At 40.8% G+C, this 26,941-nt stretch overlaps 2 protein-coding genes across 5 annotated transcripts in view; one reads left to right on the top strand and one right to left on the bottom strand.

The window, feature by feature from the left end:
* The window catches only part of apbb2a (amyloid beta (A4) precursor protein-binding, family B, member 2a), a 39,082-nt gene extending 35,343 nt beyond the window's left edge, over positions 1 to 3,739 (top strand). For both annotated transcript variants that reach the window (XM_085133846.1, XM_085133837.1), the window contains exons 11-14: positions 1,555 to 1,635; positions 1,721 to 1,836; positions 1,913 to 2,095; positions 2,246 to 3,739. In XM_085133846.1, the coding sequence (XP_084989972.1) occupies positions 1,555 to 1,635; positions 1,721 to 1,836; positions 1,913 to 2,095; positions 2,246 to 2,422 (557 nt within the window). In that variant the 3' untranslated portion in view covers positions 2,423 to 3,739. The remainder of the gene's footprint in view (positions 1 to 1,554; positions 1,636 to 1,720; positions 1,837 to 1,912; positions 2,096 to 2,245) is intronic.
* LOC146524602 (putative methyltransferase NSUN7) lies at positions 1,410 to 25,026 on the bottom strand. 3 transcript variants are annotated; one of them, XM_085133869.1, is made up of 14 exons: positions 24,521 to 25,026; positions 23,021 to 23,401; positions 19,215 to 19,355; positions 17,899 to 17,957; positions 15,380 to 15,507; positions 14,631 to 14,783; positions 13,794 to 13,977; positions 12,814 to 13,048; positions 12,206 to 12,349; positions 11,653 to 11,754; positions 10,367 to 10,502; positions 9,564 to 9,687; positions 5,072 to 5,336; positions 1,410 to 4,693 (listed from the first exon to the last, which is right to left on the bottom strand). In XM_085133869.1, exons 2-14 carry the CDS (start codon positions 23,370 to 23,372, stop codon positions 4,329 to 4,331), a joined length of 2,388 nt encoding a protein of 795 aa, XP_084989995.1. In that variant the 5' UTR covers positions 23,373 to 23,401; positions 24,521 to 25,026; the 3' UTR covers positions 1,410 to 4,328. The 3 variants fall into 3 exon arrangements, with proteins under 3 accessions (XP_084989995.1, XP_084990004.1, XP_084990014.1); XM_085133878.1 differs by lacking the exon at positions 19,215 to 19,355 and having other exon boundaries at positions 24,521 to 25,023; XM_085133888.1 differs by lacking the exons at positions 19,215 to 19,355; positions 23,021 to 23,401 and having other exon boundaries at positions 24,521 to 25,022.
* Between the last annotated feature and the right edge of the window lie 1,915 nt (positions 25,027 to 26,941).

Below are 26,941 nucleotides of genomic sequence, written 5' to 3'. Positions count from 1 at the left end.
GGCATAAAATAGTACGTTTGCAACAACATGATTTCCAAAGAGCTATTAGCTGAAAACTTTGCATATCTTTGCATGATGTGCAGCATCTCCTTAAAATAGAGGAAACTGGACAAGTGGAGAACAAAAAAAAGAAGTGACGTGTACGTGAAAATAATCTCATTAAGCGAAATATCTAGCAAAGACATGACACAGGACTGTGTAAAACACAATGCAGGCTATTTTATCCATTATTGTTGGAGCTCCTCTTGGAGATCTGATGCAATTCTGAACGTACGAGTAGTATCGTCAGATTATTGATCATGCAATACTATGTGGAAAGTCTCTGACAATGGCATAATTTTTTTAGCACGATAATGATAAAAGCACACTATCATTGCAGTAAAGGCATAACTGGAAAACACACAATGTAGCATTATCAGTCATGGAGTTGCTTCCCCAGATCACCAGTGTGGGAGCACCTTGATAGAGAACAGAACAAAAGGCAGCCAAAATCCTAAGAAGAGCTTTGAATGTCCTTTAAAACAGCGGTCCCCAACCCCCGGGCCTCGGACCGGTACTGGACCGTGAGTCGTTTGGTACCGGGCCGCGAGAGTTGAGGCTCAGGTGTGAAATGTATGGTTTTCAGGGTTTTTAATCGGTTTTCAGCGTTATTTTGTTATCGTTTTTATCGTTAACTCTGTTTTCCTGGGTCTTTTCACGTGTGTTATGAATAAATCTTATTTTTTTCGGTACCGGTACTAGTTTTATTTTGTTGTATTTATCCGCAACACCTTAAAGGCCGGTCCGTGAAAATATTGTCAGGCATAAACCGGTCCGTGGCGCAAAAAAGGTTGGGGACCGCTGCTTTAAAAAGCCTGGATAACTATTTCTGAAGACTACTTACAGAAATTAGAAGGAATCTTCCCAAAGAGAATTCAGAATGTGTAGAAATATAAAGGTGCTCTTACCAAATATTGACTTTTAAGCCAGTTAGTATTGTACAGAGTCTGTTTTTGCCAGTTAAACTGTATTTTCATGTATGTTTTCAAATATTTTCCTTTTTCCTGGCAAAATATAAAGGAATGAGGGATGTCTCAAGACTTTTGTACAGTACTGCACATTAAAGCCTCTGTGTGTACAAATTTAAACCCCATACTGACAGTCAAAGGGTTTTCCATAACTTTTAAAGCTAATTACACACATTATTAGATAGATGATGCAAACATTTGTGCCAACTGAGATGCAGGTGATACAACAACATTGCGTACAACACTATTTTCTGCCTAAAGGCGATCGTATAAGCAGGCAAAGCTGTGTTTTCATAGGGAAACCACTCCAGCTCTCTTAAGCTTACATGCTTCTGTGTTTTTTGTGCTTTAATCATGTGAACAGTGCCCCAGTATATTAAAATATTCAGCAGTGTTTGTTTATTTCTGCACTTTAAGCCAATTATCATGTGTGGACTACTCTTTTGAAAATTTGCTTTAGATGTTGTCATGTGATTAAATCTCTTTGGGGGCAATCTGTGTGTGTGTGTGCGAATGTTAAAATTTGTGTTTTTGTGTTTCTCTGCAGAGTTTCCCATGCCAAAGACCGAGTTGGTGCAAAAGTTTCATGTGCACTATCTGGGGATGACGTCTGTGTCTCGACCTATAGGTAAACTCAAACCCACACTGGAAGACCTCGTGTAGTAGATTCTTAGATCCTGAACTGCTGAGACTCTCCTGTGTTATGTCACCAGGTATGGACATCATAAATGGCGCCATAGACAGCCTCGTGTCCTCTACAGGCAAAGAGGACTGGACTCCTGTTATACTGAGCATCGCTGATACCACGGTGGCAGTCATCAAAGAAAAGGCGAGGGAATATTTGTTGTGAATGTACTTGTCAGGCAGAGAGCAAAGTCTAACTGTCCTCTTTCATGACTGCGCAGGAGGAGGAAGAGGAGGCACTGGTGGAGTGTCGTGTCCGTTTTCTGTCCTTCATGGGCGTGGGACGGGATGTTCATTCATTTGCCTTCATTATGGACACTGGAAGCCAGCATTTCCAGTGTCACGTGTTCTGGTGTGAACCCAATGCAGGCAGTGTATCCGAGGCTGTCCAGGCAGCTTGTGTGGTAAGCACTAAAACTGAAGTGTAAAAGTGTATGTGTTGGATTTTATTGCAGCTAGTTTCACATTTTTTTTCTTCTTTGTTTAGCACTTTTGACATTGGTTGGAATATTTCCAACACTTACTCACAAAACCCTTTCCCTTCTCCTTCTCAGCTTCGGTACCAGAAGTGCCTGGTAGCACGGCCGCCCTCCCAGCGTGCTGGCTCTTCCTCCTCGCCGTCTGCAGACTCAGTGACCCGGCGGGTGACCACTAGCGTGAAACGCGGCGTCCAGTCTCTCATAGACACTCTGAAACCCAAGAAACAGCCATCAGAACTCCCCCAGCAATGACCGTCACCTCTGACCACTGCACCCCTCCCCAGCCTGGAAGCCACTCACACTTTCGCCACAATAGCACTTAATCAGTACCAGCCATGGTAACCAACGATGTACATACAGTATAACAAACATCAACACAGATTAAAGGAAAGAAAAACCATTCTTGAAAATGCCTGACGATTTAAAAAAAAAAGAAAAAAGAAAATTCACCTGTTTTGTGTGAAAGAAGGGAAAAGCTGGCGTCAACTGTTGAACTTTGACGCTACTTTGTCCACGTGGAACATAATTCCTCCTGTATGTGGATTTCTGAGACAGATGGATTACTCGATCACGCATCATACAGACAGGATACGGGATTACCGAGAAGATGAAAACAAAAATCACATTTCTATTTACAGACTAGTAACGGAAGCCCTCGCCGATTTTTCTTTCCACTTCTGTCTTCTTCTGAACTCAACTGGATGAGCAGCTTTAGCCTCCCAGGACTGTGGTCACGGATATCTGACAGATGAATGAGAAAAGCACCAAGATCCTGCAGCTTTCAGCTGCCCACCAAATGGCATAAAAATGTTTCAATCGTTTCGATGAATGAGAAACTTCCAAAAAAAAAAAAGAAAAGAAAAAGGCAAAAACTTACCATCTCCTTTAACGACGAATGAATTGATTGTAATAATCAAGCATATGTAAATGATTGTATGGGGGAAGAGACAATTTAGGGTATAAAGCTTGTGGATATTAGAGTGACATAAGATTTTGGTGACTAAAATAATGAGACAGAAGCGGAGTTTGATTTTGCATGTTTTCTTGATGGGGTTTGTTTTATCTTGATGATTTGGGAAGACCAAAAAAAAAAGAAAAATAGATGCTATCAGCACAATTCATTTTCACTTGACCATAACTGGATTTACACACTGGCACAAAAAGAAAATAAAAATAATCCGGCCTTTTACCAAACATAATTAAAAGCTTGCTTTCTGCCTAATTTACAACACACAAATAAGGATTGTATTTTAATGAGTTTTAACGAATGGGTCCATCAGCAAAAGAAAGTTTTCAATGTGCTAAAAATCAGTTAAGATTGTAGTTTTTTTCCTGCATACATTATCGAAAAGGAATGTAACATTGCTTCTTTTCAACTTAAATTCCTCAGGAAACTTTACCACATATACCTAAAATGTACGTAGAAGCAAGAAACTCCGCTCGACTTGGCAGATGTGAAGCGTGTTAATGTTGCTGGACACCAAAAAAGATCAGATTTGTGCCATAAGCTGAGGAGAAATTCAGTAAATCCAGCCAGTGTCCTCCCACTCACAGACAAATATTCACACACAAATATGCACTCATAGCAGTAAACAAAAAAAAAAAAAAAAAAAAAAAAAAAAAAGAGAGAGAGAGTGTCAGCTGTCACTGCTGTCAAAGGTTTTTAACGGCGCTCCTTTGGCCCGGGGCCACCACCTGCACTCAGTGTGAACTCTGTGAATGCAGTCTGATCTAAATGAAAACCACACTAAACAAACTAGAGAGATGCTAGAATTCATTTCATTTCTGCTCTTCACCCATTTCCACACCATGTAAATGTAAGCTGTTGTGACAATAAATGCATTACCAAAAGAAAAAAAAAATGTCCTTTTTAATTTTTCAGGTCAGTAGAAGTGCAGAAATATAGGCCTTCATCATGTACTGACATTGAAATGACACGGCACAGCAATATAGATATATACAATCTGACTGGACTTGACTGTGGCAAGGTTGTTCTTTATGGCACACAATTACACTGAAATTACGATAAGTAATAACGTTTAGGGTTAGACAACATTCACATGCTGTGTGTTATGAAGCAGTTCATTAACAACGCAGAACTTCTCGTGCAGGTTTTAGGCACTGCTAGCTTTATTTCATTAGACATTTGATACAAAGGCTAGCTCTTCTTTAAGCTCTTCTTTGTGTTTGTGTCAGCCCACTTGCAGCTGAGGCTGGGGCTGGGGCTGAATCTGAATCGGCTGTGCTGGGGTGGAAAAAAGTTGGGGAAGTGAACGGGAGGCAGGACGAAGAGCACAGGTTTCAGCACCTCCTTTTGAGGTCCACGTGAGCGGGCCGCTGGGACCGCAGGAGTGGCAGAAGAAGAAGAATAACGCAGAGTGGTGGTGACAGGAGCAGTGTGTAAGCTGCTTTTTTCTAGTTTGGAGGAGGAACAGGAGGAGCTGTTGCATTCTGGTCTGGAGTAAGAGAACGAGCTTGATGTGGTGCCCTTTGTGGCTTGCAAGCGCAGTGATTTGGGTTTTTCTAAAGGATAAAAACAATAAGATGGGACAAAAAAGTAATTTATCATTTTGAAATAAAGTGTAGGAGGCTAAGGAGAAAAGGCTGAACTCCTTCCAACCAAACTAAACATTACTACTGGTACACAACATCTATAAATCCCAGCTTGAAAAAAAATTACTAAATATAGATGATGCAACCAATCAGTGACACTTAATTATCCACAGCCTATTTCTTTTCTTTTTTAGAGATGTAGGCAAGCTCTGCCCTCATTTCCACATTTTATTCCAACTTAGATGTCATTAGCTTAGTTTTAATGGGCACATGAGAGTGGTATCTGTCTTTCCTCTCCACTGCACATTCAGCTGACTTGAGTTATTTGACTGTTGGGTGCACACCCACCTTGTGAAGACTGCTTCATGTTAGTAAAATCCTGATGTCCACAGAGCACAGCGCTGTCACTCCTCTTGGTCTGATGATGCTTGGGCTGAATGCTGACAGAGAGCTGGGACTGGGAAGTGCGAACACTGGCTGCTTTTTTCATCCTGCTGCCGTTTTCGTGGTGTTCTTTTCTAGTAAGGTGGTTGGAGCCCAGTTTGTCCAGTATGCCTTTTGCATTTGCCCTGGCGATTACCTCGTCTGGTGCCTCTTTGACTACTGGCTCAGGCTTTAGAGAATTGAAAAAAGGAATAGGGACATGAAAAATGCAGCGTTTCATGAAAATTTGTTAATGGACATTGTTCTTTTAAGTGATTAGCATGGAAGGGGAAGTGCACTGAATGGTACATTTTAACTGTATTTAATGTTTATTCAAAAAACAAATTTTTGGAGATGAGAGGAGAGAAAAGGGAGAGAGGAAAGGAAGCCACCATGTCCTTGCTGCTGGCTGCAGGGTCACCTGCTGTCTCAGCAGCAGCCCACTGCTCTCCTCAATGCCTGAATTATTCACAAGCACAGTGCACACTACAGGGACATGCAGCCCTGTGTGTATTTAGTTTTTGAGCGTTTGCCTGTGCTTTAATGCAAATGCATTTAGGCGTTTGTACAAGCTGTCCATAAGTCTACATCATTTCTCTGTATGTGTGCATGCACACTGTGTCAAGGTGGGAATCTTGCACCTGTGTGACGCCGTGTGCTTCGATGCACTCTAGGCAGGTAAACATGGTTTTAGAAGCACCTCAGTAATGCAGTCTTTGGTGGACGCCCTGAACTTCACTGACGTTAACTCATACAGACGGAGGGGGCGCTGAATTATTCAACAGATTCTCTCCCTCGCCTCCTTTTCTTCCCCTTCACCTCTGTAAATCTCACTTACTCCATCTCCACTAACCAACTACGCCATACTCTGTAAATCTCTCGCTTCCGTCTACTCTCTGCCAAACTCAGCTGCCACAGCAGTTCCTGGATTTGAACTCACTCTTTTGTTAACATTTACGTCCGAAATGAATCTCGTCAACTGCTTCCAAATTTATGAACAAAAAAGAAAATAAAGACAATGTTGGAGGGCATTGGATCTCCCATTAATACTGTACAAATTAATCCGTCAGCAGCAGCAGTTTGTTTTTTTAGATTAAGGTCCACCTGTGATGTGCGTCGCTTTCTCGGGAAATTAGGCCAGAAACGCATCACTTGAATATCTTTATTGTCCCCAGCTGTTCCCGCTCATAAAGAACTTCAGTGGGCACCACTACAACAGGCAATATATGCCAGACAGCATTCAAACACTTATATAATTGCTATTTTTATGACGCTTTTCAGTGTGCCACAATAACTTTTGATTAGCTGAGTTTATTGCAGGTATGGAGAGAAAAAAATCATGTTTGAGGCACCATTACAGCACTTTGATTATCTTTTCATTCCTATCTGTGGAGGTATAAAACATGATGGATGGTCAGAGGGAAACGGTGCGGGAGAGCTCCGTCACACCCGGTGGGGGTAAGATGGCTTAATAACCTCGCGCTGGCATCAAAAGCACGAAAGCAGATTTCATAATGTTGTGGCGGTAATGGGGAGGGGTGGTCTATATTGTGAATTATGAGGATGTGGGGAAGAACGGTCACAAACACTTGATGAAAATTGCTGATGCACCTTTACCACAACAACCCTGAAGATCCAGTGCAACACAGCGCACCTGCAGCCAGTTTGGACAGACTCTCTCTAAAGAGACACCTACACAAATAAACAAGGGCGAGGAAGACAGGGAGAACAGGCAAAGAGAAGAAAATTAAAGTGGATTGGAGAGCAGATGCGTTTGAGGGAGAGTCTTTATTAAGCAATCAAAGCCCGTGACTAGAAACCACAAAAGAATTGGAGAGAGACAGAGTGCATCCCAATTACCAGTGTTCACAGAAAAGTCCCAAAATTATCAAAGCTTGCTCTCAAACACATTACAGCAACAAAACTAAATCCCTCTCTCTGCCCTTTTTTTCTTCTCCTCTGGGCTGCAAAACCCAAGATTTGACTCTTATCAACTGGCTCTCAAACTGACTTTGGCCTCTCATGTTCAGACTTACGCGTTTGTGTTTAGGCAATGTTCTCTTTCTTCACCTACGTGTCACACCTTCGGTCTAGATGCCAAGTAAACCAGGAAAAGACGCCTGCATCTGTGACCCGACATTCTCATTTCCTCTAGCACCGTGACCTCCTTCCACCCGTTCTTTTTCCCTTTCCTCAAGGGTCTCACCAAGTGCCCGTCACACACTGTGATCCTCCTTTTCACCCAATCTCAGCTTCTGCTGCTTTGTCCCTGTGCACCGCCTGCCTTCTCTCCAAATATAATAACAACTCAAATGGTTCATGCTTCAGTTTCCCGGTAGTTGCTTGTTTTTGACAGACTGCAGCCAGCTCAGTGTATCTACTTCATCACAATTCCCCACACTAATAAGCTTCGCCAATTAAACTTATTTCACCGTTGTCTGTGTTTATCTATGAGAGAGCCGACTGACTCAGGGGAAGAAGAACAAGATATTTTCTCTGCAGACATAAATAAAGGATCACCCAATCTATTCTGTCTGTGCTTGTGAAAACCATACACACACACACAACCTCTGTCGGTACACAGCATTTTCATTTTGAAGGCTGAATAAACTGTCAGGGGGTCTTACAAAAGTCAGCAGCATGACACCCTGGTATCATACCGGCGAGGCACACAGTCAGGTCCAGGACTAATGATGGAACTTATCTGTCACTTGAAACCAGACAGCTTGCCAGTGACGGGTGCTACAGTATTGTGCAAAAGTATTGAGACACCCTTCATGTCTCTATAGTTTGCTAGGAAAATGAGAAATATGTGTAGAGATTGTAGGAAACTATCATTTCCTCTTTTTACTGTTCCCATTTCTCTACTGTTTCTTATATTAACCCTAAATGAGAAAACATGGATGAGAAAACATTCATCTGTGTGTTTTAGTGGCGTATTGGGAATACAGCCAAGTATGTGTTAATACTTAGACATTTAAAGTCCATTACACAATACTGAGACAGTCATAAATGGCAGAGTGACATTTACCACACCATGCATCTCCTTTTATCATTATTGATTCATCTGTGAATGCAGAATGCTTTTATTTTTAAACAGTTTATCATTTTAACGGTGCTGTGCAAAAGTCTCGAGCCATTCCTTGTTTCTTTATGGTTTGCTAGTAAAATTAGAAAAGGCTGCAGTAAGTAATTGAAACATGTACAAAGAAAATAGAGTATATAAGGCAAAAATAGACGCTTCAGAGCCAATAATTGGGGTAGCTGTAGCACAGGAGGCAGAGCAGTACTACTAATCAAATGGTTGGCGGTTCAATCCCTGCCTGCTCCAGTCAACATGCCAAATATCCTTGGGCAAGACACTACACTAACACCAAGTTGCTTAAGCATAGAAAAAAAAGTGCTTGTGTGAATGGGTGATTGTGGAATGTTGGAATAATGTGCTTTGAGTGCTCAGTTAGAGCAGAAAAGCACTACATAAGAACCAGTCAATTTACCACCTTCATTCTTTCAGTCTGAGCTCTTTTAGGCAGCTTTCTTTAATTTCTTTAAGTAGTCTTAAGGTATAGTTCTCAGGCTTCTTGAAAGACATCCAAAGCATTTTTTTGGATGTTGGTGACTTTTCTTCCCTTCCCTGTTAAAATGTGTGTGTTTGCTGAGAAATGAAGCTGTTGCCAATCAGATTCTTTCAATATGGTATTGCATAGTGGATCAAAATCTGACTTTACTTTACTGTATTAATACTTAGATCAATTTTGACAAGATCCCCAACACCACCGGGTGAAATGTAGCCCCAAATCGTGACAGAGCCTCCTGACCTTTTATGGTCATTGATTTGAACCAAAAACCATTAAGCTGCCAGATTTACTCCTCAAAAAAGTTTGACTCCTTGGAAACAAAATATAAAGACATGACGGGTCACTCGAGACATTTACACAGTACTGTAAATGAGCTAAATTTGCCTGTACTTATCTCTTTGGCTGCACTGCCTAAAAGTAGCAGCAGCAGTGGCCTGGAGGAATTTCATTTTCACAGAGCTTAGTTATCACTGATCCCATGTAAGAAGCAAAATGTAGCTAACATTACAAAGTGTTGGCTCTGCATGCGAAGACAGATGCGGCTTTTTACAGTGTGGATGCAGCACTCAGACATCAACAAGGAAACAGCAGCTTAGTAAGATTTCATACTGGCTTCATGAAGGAGCAATAGGAGCTGTGCTGCTCTGTGATGAGAAGTGTTTTCTGTGTACATGTACATTAATTTTGTGTGGTCACAACTCTCCTTAACACATTATTAAAAGTGAGGTCCTGTTGTACATCAGTATATTCTCAGGTTAAGTAATGTAGTTACTAACAAGGGTGCGTATATTGTGGCTTATTAGAGAATTCCTTTGCTCATCTGCTAAAGTGATGCTTACCACTCTGGTAAGAACAGCCAGAAAGGAGCCATTGGTGTGCTCTGTTGGCTCCAGCATGAAGAAACTGTCTGTTTCATCCATGGCCTTTGGATACTCAGAGGACATGAAAGGGGAAGGGCTTGGCCTGAATGAAACACACACACATACACAGCAAAACAGGAAAATACAGTTTAAAAAACATAACCAGTGACATTAAGAAAACACATTGGAATAACAGCTGAAGATATTTTTTTTTCTGATTACTGACATAAACATTTTATAATTATAAATTTTTATTACTTTGTTATTTGAAATCCACAAACATCGCACACAGGAGTAGATGTCTGGGTAAAACCAGTATGATCCCTACCAGAAATACTACCTTTGTTTTATTTACGCTAGCCTAAGGCACTGCCAGCACACCAGGCCAGCTTGCTGCAGAGCGGATTCAGCCTTGATGCATTCAAGTCAACAAGACTGAAAAACTTCAACCAGACTTTAGCTCTTAACCCCCACAAACAAAGAAAAGAATCCTGGAAAAAAAAAAAAAAAGCAGGAAGGCGAGCTGACTGAAAATTGTTTCTTCCGTGGCCTTTACACAGCATTTAAAGACATGAAATGGCACCTTTGATTATATTTTCACCGAATTTCCTTCTGTTCCTGTCTGAGGTGTGCTGAGGCTTTGACAGAAGCCTGTCTAAAGGTAAGCAGACAAACAACTTGCAAAGCTGACAGACAGACAGACAGCAATGCAAACAGACAAAGAAAGGCAATGATGGAGACAGAAGCAGAAAGCACACCGGGGTGCAGAGAATGAGGCTGACCTGAACTTTGCTTGTTTTGGTTCCCCCTCCTGGTCTGCACGGGCCTGGGCTTGCTCCAACGCTTTTCTAACCACGTCTGCATTTTCCTCTGGGTATGACGAGCACGTGGAGTACACTACTGCCAAAACTCTGGGGACTATACACAAAAACACACACATTTAGTTAAAAAGCGTCCCTTCATCCCTATTTACAACAATTACATTTGATTATTCAAGCTGAGCCGTCCTCCTCATCAACTGCTCGCTTTGAAGAAATATGCTCTTGAATAGTAATTTCTTCGTGCTGCTTATGCATGTACATTGCTCATTTTATTTAACTGCGACTGGCTTGAAGATTTGTTTGGCTGCTGGCAGTCTGACTCCCTTCATTTGAGCTTTGATTTCTTTCTTGCTCGCTAATTATTGCCAGACAGAAATAATTAACACTCGGCTGATAAAGAAGCAAACCTGCTCAGATGTGGCAAATCGGCTCCAATCAAATGTGAAATATAAGTTGGAGAGAGGCGAAACGGAGACAAAAAGATTAGAACCAGGCCAAAATGTCATTCAGGTGTCCTGCAATTAGATGCTTCACAACAGACACAAAAGGCTTTGGAGGTGTGTGTGTCTGTGTGTGTGAGTGTGAGACACTGAAATGAGACCATCGACACAACTGAACCACGGCATTCGATACATACCCGCCATTAATTACTAGTCCTATTAGAAAGCATCTACACTGGCAAAACCACAGACAAGGGCTGATCAATAGCTGCTTAATTAGAGAAGCTAGTTTACATTTCCCCCAACCTACAGACTCCACCTGCTCAATGAAGACATCCCAGAGCAGAGAGAAGGATCCCCTGAACAAAACAAGATGGATTGAAGCTAATGAGCATAACTCGCTGATACAGATCTGCTGAACAGAGGAAAATGCAGCATATAAATATATACAGTAGAATACAACTGAGCAAAAACACACTGACAGCAGATTAAAAGAGTAGCATCGGCATAAAACAGAAGACTTCTATCACGATCACCTCCAGACAATTTATACAACACAAAGCGGGACACTGAAACACTTTGAAATATGTAAAGACTGCTGCAGAAGACAGCGAATGACCAGCACAGTGTAACATTAGTGTCCTTAATTAAAACTCAGAGAATCTCCAAGGAACACCACAGACTTCAGCCTAATGGCATAGGAGATTAGATAATTAGGAAGTGTAAGCAACATCGTGTCAGAGAGGCTGCATGCTTGAAACTCAGATTATGTGGTGCGCGCACGAGAGCGGGTGGTTGTATGCTCACACATCAAGGCATGATCAATATCCTTCCTCTGCTGTGCTACCAGGGATTCCAGTTTGCTTTGGGCTATGGAGCCTTGGGACAGGTCCTGCAGCAGGTCTGTGTCTGAAAAAACAAAGAGAAGCTTCAGAAGAGAATAATCTTTACTTTATTAACTGTTGTCTTCGAGTGGGTATAAAAGCATCTTTAAGTAAGTATGTTATCCGCTCGTTGTTATGCCACAAAGAATGACTTCCATCAGATATTTGTTTAGGGTGAAAATGTTCAATTTTTAATATTAAGGCTAGTTTAGAGATTTTTCACTAGAAACTGTTGCATAAAAACATTAAGGACATGCTTTTGTTTTTTAATTTTTATGAATGCAACTGCAACAACTGCACAGGAATTGCAATAGCAATAATTTGCATTTAAACAATGTAAGCTTGATATATCACATCCTACAGTATATCCAGTGTGAACATCTTGTTTTGTGCACATTAACCAACTGTTTGTTCCCAGGTCTATATCAGTATAGTAAATAAGCCCACAGTGTATGGCTCAGTGCTTAAATCGTTACCTCCATTTTCTTGTAGTATGAAATCAACTGGGTTGCTAACTGCAGACACAGAACATTTCGGGGTCAACAGGATAACGCGCACTCTTTGAAGTCGCTTGTCACCGGTGTGCAAAGATTGGAATTCCTCCAGTATCAGTCTCACATCTGAGCACCAGACACAGACAGTATAATGATAACCAGCACCAGGCATGCACATGTTCTCCGTGCTTAAATCCATGATGTCCCACTATATTTCTTTATAGAAAAATTCTGTGCCTGAAGGCGTCGTTTGCAATCATAAAAATGTCAACTTTGTTCCTTCCCCATTTTTATTTCTCTAATGACTAGCTGAGGTGGCAGCCACTATCAGCAAAATAACCTGGTTTAAAGCACACTGAGTTTATATGAGTCCCTAGGATTTTTGCTGACAGCAACATCCATTTTTCTCACTAGAACTCACCCAGTCTTTGTTGGTCTATATCAAGTTTTCACTTCATTTAAAGACAAAGACAGTTAACAGGCAGGTGCTTTCTTTTGTTCCATCTTCTTCTGTCGCCTCTTTTGTCTCCAACACAAACACAAACCGATACTGGCAGCCCACTCAAGGACATACATCTGTTTTCTCTTACTGTTGCAGCCCATTGCAGAGACAGTGAGCTCCAGCTCCTCCCTTTGAGCATCTGTGCAGTTGTTGACACAAACGTAGACGCTGGGCCAATTGATGCTGTTGGCTTTATACTTTTCTGCAATTAGGGCAGCAGTGTGGGAGACAGTGAGGCCGGAGAAGGAGCCCACCATGAGAACATCTCCTTCCTCGTGTAGCAGGGAGCACACAGCATTTGGGCCCAAGCTGCATGACTTATCCTACAGGCACAGGGAGTGGAAGTATTAGCTTGTGGTGGTCAGAGGGCCGGGTGGCGCCAGTGTCCGGCAGCCTCGCCTCTGTCAGTGCACCCCAGGGTGGCTGTGGCTACAATGTAGCTTGCCATCACCAGTGTGTGAATGTGTGTGTGAATGGGTGGATGACTGGATATGTAAAGCGCTTTGGGGTCCTTAGGGACTAGTAAAAAGCGCTATATAAATACAGGCCATTTGTTGCAGCAATGCTATGAGGCAAACCAAGGAGGAGATAAAGCAGAAAAACAGAAAATGGAAAGAGTGATGGAGAGTCAGTGAACAAATATAAAGGAGAGATGATTAATTAGGGAGAGGCAGTGAATATTTGATTGAATCTGGCCACAAAAATCTGATTTACTTGTGTTGTGGTGCTGTGTACTGTTCACAGTTTATGTGGCAGCTTGACTTTTATGGAGCAGAAATTAAATGATTAAACTGTCCAATCCTCCCAAACAGGATAATTCTTTATGGCTCAAAGTGAAGCACAGCCATATGAGTGGAAGTGATGTGAAATATTTGAATCTGGGCAAACTAATCTTTCTTGGCATAAGCGATTTCAGTCTTACAATCAATTTGAGAAAGTCCATTATCAAAGTGAAATCATAAATATCACAGAAGACTGATGGAGCTAAAGAGATTCCACAGCTATATTAGAGTCTTCAGAGAGGAGGCTGATGTTGTCAGAAACCTCGTCTCTCAGTGCACCTAGTACCTGGATGATGAGTTTGTGATCGCTGAGCAGCTTGGTGGAGTACAGCTGAGCTTTCAGCTGTGCAGGGAAGACCAGTATATCCCCACAGTGGGGATCCTGGCAGAAGCTCTGGCCCTCCAACTGCCCAATCGATTTGACCTGAGAGAAACCTGCGCTCTTCAGGACACCCTGGATCTCATCAAGACTGGAAGTAAAAGAAGAGAGGAGCGATAAGGCGAAGAGAGAGGAGAGAGCAGATTAGCGGAAGCCCAAGAGAAGGGATAAAAGACGAAGGTCACAGGTAGCAGAAAGAGGAAGGCTCTCTCCTCTCATTATTATTATCTCTCATTATTCGATAATAATAGTGTTAGAGTGTCAGAGTTGCTATTTGGCCTTTTAAGAGTCTTTAATAGTAATATGGGCTATAAAAGCCATTAAGACACACACATACATACATACACATACAAACACGTGCACATGTACATACACACCATTAGTCCCAACAGGTGACCTTTACAGTCCCAGAGCTCACTGAGGGTTGCTGCTGATTGAATCTGTCTACAGCAGCAGGATTTACACCTAACTGAATCAGGCTGTCAGGCCCAGGCAAGAACACACATTAGCGCGCACACACACAGTGTGTAGGGCGAGCATTTAATTGGATGTCAGCCGGGTACCTGGCCCATAAAACACTGGATAGCACCCAAAGTTAAAGGTCTGTGTAAATGCAGGTGCGTGTGGACACATCCTGGGTATGCTTACAGTGCACGTCTGTGTTTATGTACAGGTGTAAATGTGTAAGTGCGTGCTATCTGCTTTTGGGAAGGTGAGCGTGTACTCTCAGCATGCTCAGCTGACCTGCTCTTCAGCGTGTTGACCCATGCGTAAAGTGGAAGTTTGCTCGACCTCTGCTGCTTCTTCTTCACACTCTCTGGCAGGATACACTCAATGGACAAGAGATCATGTTTGATCCTGCAGCGGGCCAGAGAGGCAGCCAGTTTGGTTTTAAACCTGCACACAAGACAAACAACAACAAAAAAACACTAGGGGCATCCTTGTGATGACAGCACACAGGCCAGATTTCTCTTTGAACTTTGAACATTTTTTATGTTTACCCACCAGATACCTTACATGGAAAGTTACAAATACATTACAGATTAAAAAAGAATGTGTGAATGGTAACCAGTGAGCTCTTGGCCTCCTTTCTTCTGACTCCCCTTGCTCAGTACTCATGGGTTGGACTACTTCCATCTGCCAAATTTACCTTTTTTTTTCTTTTTTTTTTTTATCTCTGTAAAGTTTTGTCACTGTGTTTTGCACAGCTGCAGAGCTATCATGGTTTGTTTTGGGGTTTGCTTTTGTAAAAGCAAAATCTCTCTGAAAACAATGAAACAGATAACAAAAAAAAAACCCCGGAACAAATACAGAAAACACGTGATGACAAACCCACACACAGGCAGATGTACATGAAGACAATACCAGCCAGGCTGTGTAGATTTTAAATACTTCATCTAAAATTCCTCATGTTTTATTGTGTTTGTCTTTTAATAATTTCACCTGCAGTGATTTCAGCTTTTCTTGTGCTTTTGGTTTGGTTTTTTCCTCACCTGAGGAGGTAGTCCTCCACATGTCTAACTTCCTGTACGATCTCGTCCACCTTGCATTCCCGAGGGAGGAACTTCCTGTTCTGGAAGTCATAGAGCATGACGGCAACAAGGCTCATCTGTTCGTCTGGCTAGAGTGTAAGAGCAAAAGGCACCACGTTTCATTTAAAAGCAAGAACAAGAGCAGAGGCCTAATAGAAATATTTCTCATTTTAATAACTTGAGGAACAACCTTGTTTTTATTCAGTGGTAACGGCTCAAAAGTCAGCATATGTTGCATGTCCAGAATTTATACCTGCATCGGTGTAGTTCAGTGGTTTTTAAATGGCCCTATTTCGGCTACATAATGAGGAGAACTGTGGACTGATACTATTTATCTGTATTGATTCAGTGACTGAACTGTTTCTCATTTACACAATTGACACACACACAGTAGCTCAAGGATGTCCTGCCATGACCCAGCGTTTGGTACTTAATTAAAACTAGGAGGAAGTCCGAGTTATGTTTCCACCACTCCCCTACAATTATCGCTCTCCCTTAAACTCACTATCTTCCTCTCTCCACTTCTTTCCATATCCCTGTCCTTTCCTCTCTCTAACCCCACCTTTCTCCCCCTGAGGGTGGGAGGGCACCAGCCGCATTAGTGGCAGATGGTGCTCCATTGCAGAAACAGCTTGCCACATCCTCACAACTGGGCTAATGGGCAGAGAAGTTAGAACGCTACAAAGGTTTCTGTTTTAGGGGAGGAATTAGGTTGTCCTTATTATTCGGTACAGAGGCCTTTAATTTCTTTTTTTCTTTTCTTTTTTTGAAAGGTCGATTTCTGAGACAGGTTGTGGCGCTTTGCTTTTTAGCCCACTCGACTTCCCTGATTACCTCAAATTCCACTTGTCCTTTACCAAGGTTAAACACTTGGGTGTGGGAAAATTCCCAGTCACTAAGCTTGCCTGGAAACAGAGTCCCATGGTGGGAAACAGTAAACATGTCAGCTCTGCTTAGCAACTCTTATCCCAGTCTCTTGAGACTGTCTTCATCTCACTCTGTTTAATTTCAGGGCTAATTTCAATTCAGTAGTGTATTACTGATATAACACAACCGAACAAACTATAGATGAAATATCCCGAATGCATGTACTACATTAGCTGTGATTAAAGTTTCATATGTCTCATTTTACACGTGGATTGGAACTCTGTCATGTCAAACACTTTCTACCTTCTCTGTCTTCCTGACTAGAATTTATTCAGGTTACTTCCATCCTCCGTGGGATTTAGGCTTCATTTTCCTCCTCCATTGTGATCAAATGTGCTTTAGGCTCAAAGCCTATGTATACCCTCATTTTTCCGTTCTACTTTTTTTTTTTTTCTTCTATCCAATACCCTCATGTACCCCCTTTTTTACATGCAGTCTATTCGCTCTCATTCACCTCTTTCTCCCGTCTCTATTTCTCTACCAAGGTTGAACTTTATAGATGCCAGGAGTGTAAAAGAAGGTGAGAGTGAGCTCTAAAGACTGTCTCATTGTGTCTGGGCTTTATTGTCTAGCTAGAGAAATGCAGAGTAACGACCTGCCACTATCCCGTAGGGAGAGCCATTCATTTCACCCAGGGCCATATTTCACAAGCTACGATGCAAGTGTACATCTGTGTGCCTGTGGGGATTACACTGCAAACACATATATTCATGTGTATTAATGTGCCCGGGTATGCTTAGGCCCTCGCTGAAATAGACACTGGCTATCTTCGATCTGTAAACTCTATGACAGCTCTGTTTTCTGTTTGCACATTCACCGCCACTCGCTTTCATTTCGCGTCTCTTTCACCTGCTTCACCAGCCATGCAGTCGCTCTGTATTCTGCCCATGTTTTATTACCATCCAGAATGTCGGAGAAAACAGCTTAAGCAGCCCTCCTCTTTGCTCAGAATCTTTTATGTGGTGTGTTAAAAGTAGGGTAGGGTATCCTCTGGAGGTATCCTCCTCCAGAGGATACCTCTTCATTTAAGAAGGCTGTAGGTTCACGGCTGTGCTACAAAGCTTTTTTTTACGAGTACACAGCATCATAACAAAATAAAAATTTGTTAGAGGACAGATACAGCATACACACTGTGCAGAATACACTCAGATGGTACATACAAACTCACTGCCCCTGGGTTGTTTTGATTTCATCGCTAATTAATGGGGTGTAATAAAGGATAATACACAGCCAGATATGTTCTGCCAAATAGTAACGTTAAGATGTTTTTTACTCCAAAGGGAGACATTGTCATTGATTAGAGGAGGGAATATGAACAAAACGAGGCGCTTTGTGAGTTGGTGAGAGGAGCATGTCAGTGCAATAAATCAATATTACTGTTACTGATTATAAGATCAGAGAGAATAGAACAAACAATATGTGGAGTGTAAACAGCAAGACATGAACACTGAAGAGTGTTTGTGGAAGCACTAAGGTAAGCCAAACTATACACAGAGGGATAACAAGGTAAACTGAGAAATTACGGACATATAAAATTATATGAAATGATTTACCATTGGTTGAGTAAGATAACAGCAGCTGTCAATCATCATGTCCTCCAGCAGTTCTTGATCTGCACAGGAATAATAAAACAAGGTTAAAAGGATAGAAATGTAATAACAGAGATTTCAATAACTAATTGTGAGTGAGTAACGACGATGCATATTAATGCATCTTTTATATCAATGTCTAATTATCCCTCGAAACCAATCCCGACTCCTCCATTTGGAGGAGGAGACAGAGGCACAAGAAATTATTCCTATCCATTAATGAATCCACATCTAATGATAAAAACATGAAAACACACAAAAAAAAAGAGCTAAACGAGATGAAGACAAAGAACAAAAGAGGCTCCTAGAGGCACCCCGAATGATGGCAATTTAATTTCAAAAGATAATTCAATTAGATCGGGGGTTTAATTTCTCGTGATTAAATGCTTATTTGGTGTTTAATTAGACCTAATCTGATTCTTCAATTGGTTCTTTTCTTTCACTTAGTGTGTCTTTGCTATGAGAGCCCATTTAATTGGAGGAATAATGACACCAATGACATATAAAATAATGAAAAGGTCAGATCGAGACATAATCAGTGAAGCCAAACATAGAGCGCGAGCGTGTTTTTCATACCAGGCTAGTATGTGCCAGTATGATTCAATTTTCCATTTTATTCACACCATTAATTAACCCTCAAGTAACCAAGTAATTTATAATCCCAAGTATATCTAACCATATGCATGTCATTATGATATTTTTAGTCTAATTCTCCTAAAGCGTTTTTACCAAGGATAACACAAGGTAGTGTGGGAACATTTATGACCTTGGATATATTTTTTTTTCATAACACTACTTTTGCTCACTTTTGCTTTTATAGTAATTATTCCTTAATGAGGCATCTCATTTTGACTGCACAATCTCTGATTATATTTAATTTTTAACAGGAATAAGAAAGGATTAAAAAAATCCATCCTGATTATGGGGATACTGTCATTTGTTGTATACAGAGTATTACAGAGGTACCTGCTCATCTATACTTTGCTGTCCTATAAAAATTATTTGCACACCGTTATGGTGCAATCAATAAGTTAATTCTGTCATTTTAGTCCAGGGAAACTCTTCTTGACCTTCTTTATGAAAAAGGTAACAGAAGTCTGAAAGGGCTGACTTTAAACTGCTAAAAGGTGAGAGCTTGCTATCAGATATCTTTCCTCGGTTTATAGTGGTTTTCCACCCCCACATCCACGCTATCGTATCATAAAAGCAGCAACTGCCCCACTAACCAACAGGATTCTTTCTCTTAAAATATACATAAAAACAAACAGGCTTATCCTTACCATTCCCATCTGTGAACAGCAGGCTCTCCTTTTCGATATGCATGAGATGGAGAGACAGGAACACTTGCCCGTCTATCATGTTAGGATTAAAGAACAGCTGCTTCCAAAGTTTCTCTGCAGGTAGCGTTTGCTCTCTGCACACTGAGTGAATGGGGCAAAAGGATCATTTCTCTAATATGAATGCGCGTCTAGTGAAGAAACAGACAACTGCGAAAGCTGTCAATAAGACGCATGTGTTTCTTCAAGTGTGAAACCACTGTTTTGAAATTTTGTCTGTCACAAGGGTGGTTTGCCTTTAGGTCGATTCCTATTCCTAACAGACACACCTCTAAGACTGCAAATAGGATCTAAAACCAGACCCTGTCCACCGAGACACCACGGAAATCACATACTGCTGTTAACTTATCACAACATCACAAATTCACACTGGGCACCCCTATACAGTGTAGGGCAAGGCAAGCATCTGCATGCAGGTACACATACACACACACACAGGCGGCTACACAAACAACTGTTTTCACATGATAGAGCTTATCTTTAATTGAGGAAACAGAACCCTACAACATCAGCAGTGGTGTAATTTACTGCAGATGCAGGTGAATAAGGTTTAGAATTGTCCCCATTACCACAGAAGTCCTTAAAGACAATCTCTTAAGAGATAACCGCTCAGTGTACACTGCAAAACAGATCTCTAAAGAGGCCATGACGCCTGATTCTGCAGAGGTCATGGTCTTTAACATGCTATAAATCACACACTGCAATTTGAGCAAAACACAGAGGGAATTCTGCTATAAATCACTTACAGGAAACATCTTTGCACAGCAGACGCCACGCTGGGTTTTTACCTGGGGGATGATGCAAAATCTTTTAAGTCTGACAAGCAACAGGCGCTTGAAATGAGTCTAACAAAAAAAAATTAAATTAATTATGATGCATCCTCAATCAGCAGGAGGCACTGTAGGATGCAGAACTGAGGTTATGTGTCGTGTGGCTTCCATCCAGGGGTTACACAATGAGCAGTGACTGATGGTGACTGTAGTCAAACAAATGCTCAGCACAAGAGCCAGACCTGAATGGCGTCTCTTTTTCCTCTTCAGCAGGTCTTTGTCTCACAGTGTTCTGCATCAGTACACCCAGTTGCACATTAATCTAACATTGGAACAGCCATTGAAGGTACCTGCAGTAAGTTATACATTCACCTTTGGGCTAAATGCTCAATCTATCTTACGTATTATGCACCTGGACAATTTAATATTTGCTGAGGCATAGTGGTGATAACTGCCCTGATTGTGGTCAAGGACAAAAAAAAAATTAAAGACAAATCTTTCTCTCTTTGTCTCATACTCCAAGTCCAGCATAGCACACAGAGTGGCCCTTTCTCATTGCACAGAGAGAAGAGCAGCCTCAGTCATTTGACAGCCTGGCAGCCCAGTTGGCCAGTGGACAATGAGACAGAAATACTCAGAGGAGCAGCCAGTAGAAAGAGGCAAAAAGAGGAGGAGGGAGGGCTTTTATGGCTACTGACAAGGTCAACTGAATTTCTACCACATTCCCACAAAAATTACTTTACACAGCTTAACACGAGCGTATTCCTCAAGCAATGACAGCACACTGCATGACCACTGAATAAGATATGAAACCTTGAAAACATAACCTGCCTTTAGGTCACTGATCTAGCAGAGCTACACTGGAAAATTGTTTTTTTTAAGAGACAAAAGACGGCACAGAAGAAGAAAAGAGTGAGAATGAAGTGAGAGAGAAGGAGAAGATGTGGAGAAAATCCCAACAGCTTTGTCTTTTGTTTATGAAATGGCAATTCTACACCAGGGTAAAGATCAACCTCAACACCAACCCCATAACATTTAGCATTGCTCGACACTCCTCACAACACCCCGAAAGGGAGTGTCTGTGTCTTCCGCCACCGACAGGGAGCTCACTGAACCTATTGTTTAGAACAGATAAGAGTTATAATCACAAAGATCAATACCAGTTCATACTCACTGACATTTTGCTCTGTGTGTTTTTCGCTGGTGAAGCGCTTCTTCTTTCATCTGACCTTTGTTCAGTTTTGGATCAGTCATTGAATGGCCCTACAAGAAGCATGTGTGTTGTTGTGACTCCCAGCATCCTAGTGCTGCGTGTCAGGAGAAAATCTAATTCTGCACAAAAAGCTGGCGCGTTTGCAGGAGGAAGAAGAAAAACTAAGACGCTTCGAGGGTGTGTCGCTTCATCTACACAGCAAACGTCACAAAAATACAAACACGAATCCAAAATATATACATGATTAAAGTATGTCACTAGCAATGTCTCTGCAACACAAAATAGTCATATATACATACGCACCTACTGTAAAAATGACTTGATCTATTTCAAGTACTCAACACAAGGAGGTGAGGCTCCACAGCTTCTTTAAATGATCTTGCCTTGTCTAGTCCAAACTTATAACAGTATTTATCTTTAAAATAATAAGAAAGGAGTGATTAAAAAAACAAGTAAAATGTAGAGTGTTGTGGAGAAGTCTTGAGCCACCCTTCCTTTCTTTAAATTTTGCTAGTTTCTCTTCTATTATCCTTAGCAATCTTCCTAGTTCCACCTGGTAATGCAAGCAGGCTATGATGACCTAGAGCTACAAATCTAATATAAGTTACTCAGATGAGGTGCTGGAGCTGGTGATGATGGATATTTTTGAGGTGATCTGCATTAACTGTTTAACATGTATGTCTGACGTTCATCCAGATTCAGTGGACACACAGCGAGAAGATGAAAAAAAATCATCCATTGCTATGAGGGCGTTCTAGCAACCTGACCTCGGCGTCCACTGAAAACACGTTAAATCGATTCCAGCCGGCTTCCTGCCCTGGCTGTTGGCTCGCCTCCTCTGCATTATTGCCATGGTGATTACACACCCTGTGACTTCGGTCACCCAGACCTCACCCTAGTCCCAGCAAACAGATTAAGGGACAAATTGATTTGTAGCATGACGCAGAATTCCCCCATGACCACTCGAGCATTTTTTTCCCCCTCTTCTACTCGCCCTTCATCAGTCTATCTATATGCAATTCTACCTGTCAATTAACTTGCCCAAAGCTGTTTGTTTGCCAGAAATCAAATCAATTTTGCTTGCAATTTCTAGAAAGAGAAATGATTCAAAATGAGAGCTGATGAAAACGTTTCCTGATGTCATTTCACATTTACCCAAACCACGGACCATTACCAAGAGGTATAAATCAAAAATTAGGAATCGCTTTAATCTGTCGATTTGTTGTTTGTTTGTTTTTTAACAAGGGTCAACACAGCTTCACAGGCCCAGAGAAGATGCTGTCTTGGTATTTTGTTATTGATTTTTATGACTTTTAATACTATATCAAAGGACAATCTCAGTTTCTTAATCATAACAAATTGTATGCTTTGTGCTGCACTTGAGGTAACAGACTGGTTATCCACCCACAGCAAACAGTGACTTATTTTATTAATGGTTAAATGAGACTTTAATTGTTTCAGGCCCTTAAACGACTCATCCCATGATCTCAATTAGACTGCCACGTTACGATCTAATACCAGTCAGGTTCTAACAAGCAGATGCTAGAAAGTAATGTTTATTAAGACATTTTCCCTTCTGTAGTGTTGTGAAAGATCATCTCAAGGCAAAAACAAACTATGAACGGAAACATCAGGCAGCTACTTGCCTGCTCCTCATATGAGGTTGTTGATTTATGTTTATATGACAGGCGGGCAGAGAAAGGCAAAAAAAGGAATAATAAAGGTTCGACAAATAACCCTGAGCTAACAGTTAATTGCCAACTTACATTTTAGTGTGCTGAAGGCCAACTCATAAGCTGCACGATGCATCTCCTCATCTTTGACTTCAGGTAACTGGAGTCCTCTTTCTTTGCCATAACTCACTAACCGTTGTGCAGCAGGCTTTTCCAGATGGTTATTCTGATAGATTACTGATGCCAGCAGGTAAACTCTGTCTGGGAAGCCCTGCCAGCTTTGGATGGTTATGTGGGGCTGTGGAGGAGCTGCAGAGGTGTCACTTTCAGCTTCATCATCCAGCTGGATCAGGTCTTTGCTGCTTGCGATGTGAGAAACAGACTTTTGTGTCTTGTCTGTGAAAGGGCACCTGTGACGCCCTGTGGCATTTTTTTTTTTCACCATCTTCTAAGGTCAGGTTTTCTCTTGCACACCTGAAAGCATGCCGTGCAGAGTTATCATAGTTTCTTTTTTTAAAATTAGCATTTATTTTTAGTTGCTTTTGTTTCTGATTTATTCAAGTTTCCAGTTGCTTCCAGAGATTCATTTTAAGGTGTTATATTTAGAAGCTAACGCTAACTATAATGACTTTTTCACCCCTGATTTTATTTTAGTTATTCTTCACTATAAAAAACATTATGCCATATGCTCCCATCAGGAAGATACTCCTGTGTACCAGCGGCCAATACAGAAAGATTTCTGAGGAGCTTTTACCCTCAGGCAATTAGACTTACCTACCCTACTCAAATACTCACTCTTGGACTATGGTTATATTAGTTATTATAAGAAAATAGATTAGAATTATTTTCTATTTGTGTCTAAGTCTTATGTCTTAAGTCTTTATGCAAAGCTGGACTCTCTTAATATTAATGTTAAACAATGCACTGAAAATTTTAAACTTGAAGCTCAGAGATGTTCTGATTTGGGGCAATATAAACATAATGGACTCGACTTTAACTAAAAAAAAGTGAGTTTATTTTGTATATATGATGGTTAATTAAGTGAAACAGGATATCTGTAAATAAAAGCCACAATACAGCCAGAATAAAAGACATGATTAAACTAAAGATTTATTGACATGATCACACAAGTGTATCAATTAAAACTTTTCTCCCTGATGACATTACGTTTAGTTGAATTGAATAGTTAAACACGACATTTTGCAGTGTAAGAAGGCAACATTAAATTCCAAATGCAAAGTTTGTAAGCCAATACAAACACATTTATTAATTTATTTTCGTTTTTTAAGTAACAATAATAATGTATAGAATATATAAATACCTATAATAGTTTCAGTTAGTCTTAAAAAGAGAAATGTTTTAACCAGTTTAAAAAAAAATATTACAGATTAGATTATCAATAAAATGACCCTAAATGAACCAATAAATAATATGGAGTAATTGTCATCATGTTTCACCGTTACGTTTTCAATTTTCAAAACACGTGTGCAATTGCTATGATTGTTTCGCCATTTACCACAGCAGTGATTTAACAAAGCAGACCTCACTTTCTGTAGTAGCAGAGGTGAAAAAATTCGTGTTGTTATTCGTTACCTTGTGAGAAGACCTCCCGTTATCCGAGATTCTCCGTATTTTCCTGCGCAGGTAGCTTAACGGTAGTGGCGCTGCTGCTAGCTGCTCAGCAAGTTTTAATTGCCAACTCCCCGCTACACACACACATACACACAAACCCTGACCCCTTACCAAGCAGTAACAGGGGTTTCCTCGGGTTTTACTGCTAGCCCCCCGGCAGCCTTGAATGGGTAATTTATAAAAATGCTACACCGCAGAGTCTCCACTTACAAACAAACTTTCTAAACGTCAACATTACGATGCCGCTTCGGGTTAGCTTGCTTCCGTCACCAGGGCAACAGCATGCTAATTTTAATGCCCCGTTCTTCACGGATCAAGAGTCTCCTTAACGCTGGATGCCCTCCATCTATCTGGAGCATATGGGCTTGTTAAATTTTTACAGGGCATTATGTCAGAAAACCGCTAACAATATTAGATCGCTTGCAGATGGCACGCAGCTGTTGTTTCATCCAAGGGAAGTTAATATAAAAGCAGTGGCGTAAATAAAAAGCCTTGGTTCCTTTGCCCCCTGGGGAGGGGGGGGGGGGGACTTTCTGCCACCTTCAATTTCTCTCTGTGCTGCCCTGCATTTAAGTCTTAATACTTAATAACTCATATGATGTTTTTTGTATACTTTTGTATAAGCTGGACCTTTTTTTTTTAGTTTTTTCGAAGTTTTTCTTTGTATATTGACTGCTTTTTCATTTCTGTTCATGTTCAGTCCAGTCCTGTTCTTTCTGCTTGTTTGTTACGCCACTTAACACAGACTCACAAAAAGACACTCAAATCAAGTGTTGTGTCTACGCATAACAGACAACTTAGTAAATCTTTTGGTACTTTGTTACCAGCAGCTCATCAAAAAACACATCATTTGTTCCCATTTGTTTAGTTAAATCTACAAAAAATGCCAACACAAAACCTTTGAGAGACATAAAACAGTATTTACATACACAAGGTAATTCCCAAAGAGCTATTAGTGGCATGGTATGCAGTGTGCTTAAAGAATTTAAAATAACTGGACAAATAAGAGGACATAATAAGATCTGGCAGACATAAAAAAAAGAAAAAAAGAAAAATATCTACAGCAGATGAGCATTACCTGAAAGTCATGGCCTTAATAATTAGGAAAAAACATTCTAGAGAAGAAACAGGACCTGAGAGATGCATCTGGTCTTCTTTCTCTGAAAACTCACCAGTGAATGATCTTAATGGTGAGTTGCTGTCTCGAAATTACACAAGAACTAGACTGAAAATCAGCAGCAACAGGTCTTATGGATTGATGATGCAAATTTGCAAAGTTTTGGTACAAATCGTCATGAATATGTAGGGAAGAAGTCTGGAGAAGGTACAAACATTCAGTGTCTACTCAGAGGCTCTGTCAGAGTTTGGTGTTGGGGATCTTGTCATTAATGGAATTATTAATGCAGAAAGGTACTGTCAGATTTTCCAAAATTTGATTGCAATACCATCTGGAAAGAATCTGATTGCCAATGACTCAGTGTTTTCAGCATGATAGTGTTCCTAAATGCACTACAGGTGCAGAAAAAGCATATAGAAAACACACACAGAGGAACACCATCAGTCACGAACTGGACTCCCCAGAGTGCAGACTTCAGCATTATTGGGATCATTCTGACAGAGAACAGAACAAAAGGCAGCCAACATCCAAAGAAGAGCTTTGATTGTCCTTCAAGGCTGGAAAACTACTCCTGAAGACTACTTAAAGAAGTGATAAGAAAGCTTGCCAAAAAAAAGAGTTGTCGCTGTGTTGGAGAATGAGGATGCTCATACCAATTATGGATTTTCAAGCTCATTAGAATGGCAGCAAGTTTTTACATGCTGCATTCTATTTATGAATACATGTTTCAATTAAATCACCGCACATTCCTATGCAGTGGTTTATATTTGCAATATATAAAGGAATAATGAAGACTTTGGCACAGTACTGTTTATCGTATGCCAAATAAATGCAGGTTTTTTTGTAACAAACACACTCAAACTTTAAAGATTTTATTAGTTTATTTATTTAATTGTTTTACATTAGAATGGTAAACCTGCGCTTGACATTTTTATCTACTGTGACCATTACAGTTTTGGATCTCTCCATTTAATTTAAATAGGCCACCTACAAGGGTGCCAGACAGATTCTGTCTTGAAGGATTTGTATAGTATTCTGTATTTTGACAAAAATGAACAGCTGACAATGCCCCAAAAATGCACCAGATGGGTCGCAAGTAACATGTCAGCATTGTCTAAATTCAACTGATCGCTTTCTCTGCACTCCGGTTCAAACACTGTGGCCAGAGGTCATGAACATCCATCAGAGATCCTCAGCCTCAGCATCCCTCCCTGCCCATTCATTTGTCATCCAGGGAGCTGTCCATACTTCAAAGAAGACAGGAG

Source organism: Neolamprologus multifasciatus, chromosome 2 (assembly GCF_963576455.1).
Source record: "Neolamprologus multifasciatus chromosome 2, fNeoMul1.2, whole genome shotgun sequence".
Taxonomy (NCBI): domain Eukaryota; kingdom Metazoa; phylum Chordata; class Actinopteri; order Cichliformes; family Cichlidae; genus Neolamprologus; species Neolamprologus multifasciatus.
Note: the sequence above shows the minus strand (reverse complement) of the source record. Positions and strands in the feature narration are given on the sequence as shown.